A 9126-nucleotide genomic window follows, 5' to 3' on the forward strand; every position below is an offset into this window, starting at 1 on the left:
ACTGTATATTAAGAAAACACCGCAGCCCAGTCCAGTACAAATCCATAAGTCTGATATCAGCCATATGTCCGATATCAGTCTATAAATTCCTCTTCAGACTCATGTAACACATGCAATGATGTCAAATGCAGGAAGATCACAGGCCAGTGGATGGAAAGTCTTGTGAATCCAGTGGTGGTGGAAACATGTCAGCACTGACGTGGGTCTCCATGTGGCTTCTCCAGCTCCAGGGCTCTGACTCCATCAGCATAGCTCCATGTGGCTTGTCAGCAGGAAGACAAAGCAGAGAGTGTGTGTGTCTTCTGCCTCCAGGGAGGAAGACAGGAGTTCCCAGAATCCTCAGGAGAAGGCCATGCCCACACAGAGGCCTCATTGGCTGTGACTTGATTGACAGGCTAGACTCCACGCCTTCACAAGTTGAACACATGTAACTGCCATGATATGTCTAGGGCTGCTTTGGGTTCCTACCTGTTGTTAGGTGCCATCGAGCCACCTCTAACTAATAAAGACCCCTTTGTAAAACCCTGGTGGTGTAGTGGTTATGCATGGGGCTGCTAACCACAAGGTCAGCCGTTTGAAACCATCAATCTCTCTGTGGAAGAAAGATGAGGCTTTCTACTCCTGTAAAGAGTTACAGCCTCGGAAACCCACAGGGCACAGTTGTACTCTGACCTATCGGGTGATTATGAGTCAGAATTGACCTGATGGCAGGGGATTGAAGAATTACGTCCAACAGAACGAAACACTGAGCGATCCTGCCCCGTCCTCACAACGGTGGCTATATTTGAGCCCAGCCTGATAGCCACGGCGTCGGTCCATCTCATCGAGTGTCGGAATTCCTCTGTTTTGCTCGCTCTCCTGGATGTCCGTCTGCAGGCACCGGTTCCCTCTGATAACCTAGCCAGAGCACACGAGGAGAATGCTCACCATGCTTGCACCTCAGGAGCCTTCGGGCTGTACTCCAAGACAGCCTGGTCCTTTCGGCATTCTTTCCTTTCCTTTTTTTTTTTTTAAAAAAAATTGTGGTTGGAGTGAAAGTTGACAAAGTGGTTTTCCATTAGACAACACATCCACATTTCGTTTCACAACATGAGTTGCAATTTCCTCACTTGGATTCTTCCTGTTCTCTTTCTCCTTCTTTCCTTCCCACATCATAGGGTTTTCTTATTTTTATATGATTTAAAATTTTTTTCATACATCAGTTTATTGGGGGCTCTTATAGCTCCTATCACAATCCATACATCGATTGTATCAAGCCCATTTGTGCATATGTTGCCATCATCATTTTCAAAATATTTTCTTTCTGTGTGAGCCATTGGTGTCAGCTCCTCTCCGGCCCCCACCCCCCCACTCTCCTACCCATCACAGGGTTTCCAATGGCTGGTTTCTCACAAGTAGAAAGAACACCAAGCCTTTCTTCTGGGCACCTCTATGTGGACTTGAACCACCAACCTTTGGGGTAGCAGCCGAGTCCTTCACCATTTGTACCAGCCTGGTGTGTGGGCACGCCCCTGCAGATGGACGTCAACATGGATTCCCCTTGCTCCTTTGTGGTTGTCTCTGACTCACAGCAACCTCCATGTAAGTCAAGCTTTGAGGGTCTCCCCAAGGTAGATAAGACTGTGAAAAACATTTTCCAATGTATTGTGCATTCCACGTATCCAATCATTTCCTCCGTGCTGATTCCTACAATGGGATGGCTGGGTCAAAGGCATGGTTTTGACACACATGGCTGGATGGTCCATTAGGAAACCTGTACTAATTGGAACTCCTACCAGCAAGGTGTGCATACCTGTTTTCCTACATCCTTGTCAACACTGGATATTATCATAGTTTCTGTTCCTGCCCATCTGATAGGTGAAGAATATGATCTCATCATTGTATTAATGGGCATTTCTTTGATTACCAGTCAGGGTGATTAGTCTCATCTGTTTGTTGAGTTTCCTTCTCTGAAGATTGCCCATCAAGTTCTGTTTCTTCGTCCCTGTAAGGGGGAGGGAACAATGTGTCTTTTTTCTTGTCTCATTTGTTTATTCATGAGTGCTGTTTACATATTAAGGCTCCCCAAAGAGGAAGAGACTCCCTTTACATAGATGCCAAGAGACCAAAAATCTGCCCGATGACCGATCAAAGTCATCCTTTCTGTTGTATGGGGAAGCTTACTGACTGGGATGAACATTACTGCTCTTTCCAGTGGTGACCAGTTGGATAGGAAATGATCCGATATTGGGGTCTTGAGGGGTGTGTGTGTGTCTTTTTAATTTTTATTTAATCATTTTATTGGGGACTCATACAACTCTTATCACAATCCATCCATCTATCCATTGTGTCAAGCACATTTGTACATTTGTTGCCATCATCATTCTCAAAACATTTGCTTTCTACTTGAGCCCTTGGTATCAGCTCATTTTCCTCCTGCCTCCCTGCCCACTCCCCCTCCCTCATGAACCCTTAATAATTTATAAATTATTATTTTGTCATATCTTACACTGTCCGATGTGTCCCTTGTGTGTGTCTTTTTATACCTGTTACAATTTTGAGGGAGGCAGCCTCCTGAAACCATTAACAGTGCGATGTTCACGCATTGAAAACTCATGTTGGGTCCATGCTATTCTGGCAAGCAGGCAGGGGCAACAGGAAGCATGCATCATGCCTCTGGATGTGCTTGGTGATGGGGGTGGGGGTGGGGTGTCCTCCAGGTGGGCCCAAGTGTTGGGTAGCCAGGACAGGGACAGGGGGCTGTCCCTGCCATGCTGTTACAGGCCCCCTAGAGGAGGTAGGAAGTGAATCAGGTGACCATTTGACACCCAGGAAGACTCCCGAACTGGGCATTCTCCAATTCAGCCCTCAAGCCAGGTGAGCGGTACACCTTGGGAGCCCAAACTAGGCCCAGGCCCAGCACATCGCCCAGGTGGGCTTAATTCAGCCAATGGGTCAACCAATACCTTCAACTACGCCTCCCCAGCCAGAGGTGGGAAATACCTCTCTCCTTACCCTGCCCCAGTGCGCGCTCCTGCAGTGCAGCGCTCTCTGGCATCCATTCTGCATGTGTGGGTGTGCTGTTCCCCAAGGTTGCTCGCCCGACCAGTTGTGAGCCCCAGCGCTCTGGCTCGGCATGCTTCCCTGAGACTGTACAACCTAAAACTGCCCCCGTGCTTCATCAAAAGCCACTCGGATGACAAACAGGCTTCGGCATGAATTCTTCCCTGTGGGAAGCCAAGAACTGAGGTATTACCTTCTTGAGAAACCTCACACAAGGACACACCAGGGAATGTCTGCCTAGCTGAAGTGTAGCCATTTTGGTGCCTCTACCTGGATACTGCTTCTCAATCCTTTTGTTGGAGAAGAGGAGCCAGAAGTGCAGCGAGGGAAAATCGCCATCCAAGAGGCCCGTCCAGGAAGAGTGGAGTATGAGTTAGACACAAGATGTGTCTCGAGGCAGGTGGGAGGGTCTTTTATTCAGCTTCCATGGCATCTTGCTCCTTCCCGGTCCTCACTCTGCAGAACCCAGGAGTCCCCACCCCCACCCCACCATCCATGAAAGGCTTCTTACCACCCTGGCTGCATCCCCAAGAGGGACCATCTCAAAAATCCCAACCCAACTGGCTGGCGTGAGTTGATTCCAACTCATGCAGCCGTGATGAGTTCACAGTCTCAGACACCCACTGGGGCAGTTCCAGCCCGCCCCCTAGGAACGATGTGAGTCAACTTCTCAAGACGGTGCTAAGAAAGCCTATTGATAATCGAGGAGCTGACACCCCAAGGGCTCAAGGAGAAAGGACATGTTTTGAAAATGATGATGGCAACATGTACAAATGGGAGCCCTCAACAAAACGATTTTAAAAATGCCTATTGAAAATGAAAAGAGACTTTTATTGTGATTATTATGGTGAATTGAGCAAAGGCTCCCAAAGCAGGACGCCTTTCCAGTCGGCATATTCCATGGGCTGCTTCACGTCATCAATGGCGCCATCCCTTCCCTGTAACACCACGTATCCCACGTCCTGCTTTGTCCTTGTCCCTTTGAACTCTGTCCTTGGGTGAATGCTGTCCTCCCCCTTAAGAAAGCCAGACAAACACAAAAGTCCTCTTTATTGTGAGTTAGATGACGCCTGTTCCACTCAGCAGTCCAGACACATTGTGCTTCCCTGTCACTGATTGTGATCCACTCAGTGCTACAAGAGGTGTCCCGTTTCCTCCTGCCCTGAGCTTCTCACTCCTCCTCTCCAACGCTCTGAACTTTGTCCTTTGTCAGTGGTGTCCTTTGGGTCTCAAATGGTTGAGGAGTCTAATCTGTGGTACCTCCCTAGCCTTATTGTTTTTTATAAGCCTATTGTTTGGCAGATAATTGAACTATCTGCGTGAGGTCACTTCCGGTCCTGAACGGTGAGTAAGGAACGTAGTCTTGGGGATTCCATCAGTCTCTATCCAACTAATGAACCTAAACTTTTCTTGTGTGTGTGAGATCTTGAAAATAAAGCCTGTACTGGCGGACAGGGGGTGGGATGGGGGTGTTCTTGTGTGAATTAGAACTACCATAGTAGCTACCAGTTGGGCTGCTAACTGTAAGGTCGGCAGTTCGAAACCACCAGCCACTCCTTGGGAGACAGATGGGCCTTTCTACTCCCGCAAAGACTTACAGTCTCAGAAACTCACAGGGGGTCAGTTCTGCCCTGTCCTGTAAGGTCTCTGTGAGTCAACATTGACTCAAAGGCAGGGAGTTTTTTAAGGTGTGTGTGTGTGTGTGTGTGTGTGAATTAAAGAAAATACTATTTAGTCAGTACAGTACTTGGCCCATACAAGGCCCTCAGTACCAAAGTGCAGTTGTTACTTGTGCATGTGGGTGGTGTAGTGGGTTACATGCTGGGGTGTTGAGTGCAAGGTAAATAGTTCAATACTACCTACCGCTCGGTGGAGGAAAGAGGAAGCTGTCTGCTCCAGTCAAGATTCACTGCTTTGGAAACCCACAGAGGCAGTCCCACTCTGTCCTGTAGAGTGTTACGGGCTTGATGACAGGGAGTTTTGGGGAGTCGTTGCCTGCGGTAAAATCTGTTTTGACTTCTGATGACCTTATGTGTCGCAGAGTGAAATCTTGCTCAGTCCTGCCTCTTTTCCGATCATTGGTACGTTTGAGCCCACTGTAGCTATTGTGTCACCCCATCTCATGGAGGTGTCCCTCGCCTTTGCTGACCCCTGAACTTTCCCCCCAAACGAGGTCCGTCTCCTCCTCACTCATCGCATTAGGTAAATCTGCATTCGGTAAGTCTCTTTAAAGTGTTGATAAGCAAGGAGGTTACTTCCCCCTAAAGTTTCATTGGCAGGTAATCCACATATTGCACAAATATCAAGAAGAGTTGTATACCATCACCATGTTTTAGAACATTTTCCTCATTCTTGTACTTATTGTTCTTAGCTCCCCATTGCCCCACCACCTCTCCGGCAGTACCCACAAGGAGCCATGAATCCAGTCCCTGTCTCTATCGACCTAAGGAAGGAGCTCCCTTGGAAGACTCAGGTGCACCTGATCCAAGCTATGCTGTTGTCATTTGTCTCACAGCATGTGAGAGCTGCCCGTGGAATAAGGGAGACTGAAGAAGAATCGATACACTTGAACTACGGTGTGGGCAAGAATACTGAAAGTACCGTGGGCTGCCCAGAAGAACACAGCGATCTGGCTAGAACGCTCCTTAGAGGCGGAGCTGGGAGACTTGGTCTCGCGTACTTTGGGCATGCGGTCAGGAGAGACCACTGCCTGGGGAAAGACATCACGGCTGGTCACGGAGAGGGCAGCAAAAGAGAGGCAGACCCTCGAGGAGATGGTTTGAGACACTGTGGCTGCAATAATGGGGTCAATCCTAGGAACAATTGTGAGGATGGCGCAGGACCGGGCTGTGTTTCGCTCGACTGGACGCGCTGTCCTGATGAGTCGGAACCACCTGGACAACAACTTCTCTTGTCACTGTCATATTCCTACTTAGTCACGGTGTAGGGCAGAGTAGAACTGCCCCTGGGGGTAGTTTCCGAGACCGTAAACCTTTCCCCGACTAAAAAGTCTCATTTTTCTCTCGGAGAGCGACTGCTGGTTTCGAACAGCTAACGTTGCTGTTAGCAGCCCACCGAGTAACCCCCTGCCACCAGGACTCCCAATCCTGCACGTAAAACTACGAATCCCAGAAGTCCCTGCGATCACGGCCCACTCCTATTGGTCACACCACCGGAAGATCCGCCCTTACCGACCCTCACTTCCGGAAACTCTAGGTCCCTGTAATTCCTGGGCGGTCACCCACGTGGGGCGCAGGGAAGGCTCGCCAAGGCCCCCGAGCGGCCCGGGCCCGGTGTGCGCGCGGCTCCCCGCGGAAGCCCGGCCCCAGGCGGCATGAGCCGCTACCTCCTGCCCCTGTCCGTGGCGGGCACGGCTGTGGGCGGCGCCGTGCTGCTCAAGTGAGTACCCGCTCTGTCCCGGGCGCTTTCCTGCGGCCAGGCCGGGAGGGCCGGCCACGGCCGCCACCTTCGGGCGGACCCCGGAGTCGCCGGCCTTCCAGACCCGCAGCCCCCAGGGCGCGAGGGGCTCCCCGGGGCCCTGCTCGGGCTCCAGGTCACTCGGAGGACGGCCTGCCCGCGCGCCCTTTCCTTCCTGCACTTGCGACTCTGAGCGGGAATTTTGAGGGTGCGTGTGCTCCTCCGAGCCACGTGCTGGGCTGGGTGCAAGGGACATACACGAGGGGACTTCAGAAAGTTCCGGGGAACGTTCCACGATCTTCTTCCATTTTCCCACCCACTTAGTAAAAAGAAAAAAAGAAGTTCTTTTCCCTGACTCAAACGGTGAATTCGTTTTTTCCACCAACTTTTTTGGGAGCCCTCTCCCCAAGATACCATTCTAAGGCGCCTTGTCAGAAATTTGGTGCCAAATGGGGTTGCCCAACTCGGTAAACGGAGATCCCGTTTGTGTGGGATATTGTAGAGTACGCCCCCAAAGACCACAGAGGGCCCCAGTTCACACACGGTCAGACTTACTGCAAACCAAGTGTTTAAACCTGTGCCCGTTCAGTGGATGGATGCGGGCGAATTCAGTAAGAGAGAATTTTAAACTCCTTCCCAAAACGAGTTGCTTCTGCCTCATGGCCACCCTACAGGCCAGGGTAGAACTGCCCCTGTGGGTGTCTGAGACTTTAAATCCATAAGGGGGTAGAAAGCCTCAACTCTCTGCTAAAGAGAGGCTGGTGGTTTTGAACTGCTGACCTTGCTGTTAGCAGTCCAACATGTTAACCACTGTATCACCAGGGCTCCTCATGTCAACTCCCTGCCCCTGTAAGGTCTCTGTCTAATCTTTCCCGTTACTGTTGTCACTTTGTCCCCTTGTGGATAGATCTTAAAAGGGCCCAGTTCCCGGCGCAAACTAAAGCCAAACGGTCCCATCGAGGGAGTCTGTGCCTCTGTGGGTTTCTGAGACTGTAACACTCTTCGGAGTAGCAAGTCCATTCTCCTGAGGTGGTTTTGAACTGCCATAGCGCAGCCCAATGCGTAACCCACCAGCTACCAGGCCTCCTGGTACCCAGAGCAGACCTTGTTGACCAGGTCAGAGGGGGCTTCAAAAAGTTTGTGGACCAAAAGAAATCTTTCTCTTTTGATCTCATTTTCCTGTGACCTTCTGGCACGCCCCTGCCCCCAGCCCCCATTTCCACAGGTATGAGGTTTAAACAGCGCTTCCTCTGTTGGGGCTTGAGGGGCAGTGGTCTCTGCCTGAGGGGTTCGCCCCGTCTCCATCTGGAGGTTGTTGGCTGGCTGATTGTTTTTCAGAGATTGCCAGGCCTTTCTTCCTAGCCCCAACTCAGTGGGAGTGCCCTTGTAAAACAGCAAGGACTCACAGCCCACGGGGGCCCTTTCTCACCCTCAGGGACCATGTCGGTGGCGGGGCCTGCCCCAGCAAGGCCACCATACCCGGGAAGACCGTTATCATCACGGGAGCCAACACGGGCATCGGGAAGCAGACCGCGTTGGAACTGGCCAGAAGAGGTAGGGTCCCCTTGGCCGCCCGGTTCAGGGCTTGGGGCCCCTGAAATAGTCACGTTTGGTTGCAAGTGGTAGAAACCAAAAGGACCCGAAACTGCTTTCAGCCCCAAGCCTGTGTGCTTGGGACCCACGGGGAGGGTCTGGGGCCTCAGAGGAAGCGATGGGTGCAACAAATGGCACGAGTGGGGGGGGGCGGACTGCCTCTGGCTTCCCTATGGCCATGAGGCAGGGGTCAGACAGGCCCCCTTCTCCATCCTTCTTGGCCTAGCCGGACACCACCTGTTCTTCCCTCTCCACTCTGTGCAAGGTTCGATCATTCCTTGCAAAGGAGGCACAACTCACAATTCAGGGGGTTTACTAGCTAAGGAGCCTGGTGGCGTAGTGGTTACGCATTGGGCGGCTAACCACACGGTTAGCCGTTTGACACCACCAGCCGCTCTGTGGGAGAAAGGGGCGGCTTTCCATTCAGTGAAGATTCAGTCTCGGCGCGCCGTTCTGCGTCGGTATTGACCCGATGGCAGTGGGTTCGGTGTATTAGTGAAGCTAACAGGCTACCACAAGTCCGGATCAGTCAACGGGAGGGGTCAAGTTGTTGGTGCACAGCTACACCTCACTTCCGCCAGCAGCCAAGTCTCTCTTTGGCTCTTAGCTTCTCAACCACGTGGTCCCTTGGCCCCTGCCTCGGGCCCAGGAAGCCAGGTGCTCTGTCTCACAGTTCCATCCTCTCCTGGGCCACTGTCAATCATTCCCACACCGGAGCCCATGGGGGCAGCCACGGTGTCCAGTCCATCTCCTCCAGGGTCTTCCTCCTTTTCTCTACCCGGCATCATGTCCTCTCCAGGGACTGGTCTCTCCTCACACACGTCCACGGTTTGTAAGACAGAGTCTCACCATCCCTGCCTCTAAGGAGCACTTAGAGGTCCAGTCTGCCCTGGATCACTTCAAAGGTGGCTCATCCTTATAGGCAGGGGAATATACTGCTAACGACAACAGACCAGTCCCCTCTGGTGGGTTACATACGCCCAATTCGCACAGTCCCACCCACTCTTGGGGCGGGAGTGATGGGGAGTTGGGGAGAAGAGCTTCATTTAGAAATTTCACTCCACCACCAGTGGA

At 51.7% G+C, this 9126-nt stretch overlaps 1 protein-coding gene across 1 annotated transcript in view; it reads left to right on the top strand.

Moving 5' to 3' along the window:
- Positions 1 to 6376: 6376 nt before the first annotated feature.
- Positions 6377 to 9126, top strand: part of RDH13 (retinol dehydrogenase 13) — an 11169-nt gene continuing 8419 nt past the window's right edge. Inside the window, exons 1-2 of the mRNA XM_045292387.1 lie at positions 6377 to 6441; positions 7895 to 8013. Of these exons, the coding sequence (XP_045148322.1) occupies positions 6377 to 6441; positions 7895 to 8013 (184 nt within the window). The remainder of the gene's footprint in view (positions 6442 to 7894; positions 8014 to 9126) is intronic.

This window comes from Echinops telfairi, unplaced genomic scaffold (assembly GCF_000313985.2).
Source record: "Echinops telfairi isolate 266 unplaced genomic scaffold, ASM31398v2 ScPeMD7_655;HRSCAF=1070, whole genome shotgun sequence".
Taxonomy (NCBI): domain Eukaryota; kingdom Metazoa; phylum Chordata; class Mammalia; order Afrosoricida; family Tenrecidae; genus Echinops; species Echinops telfairi.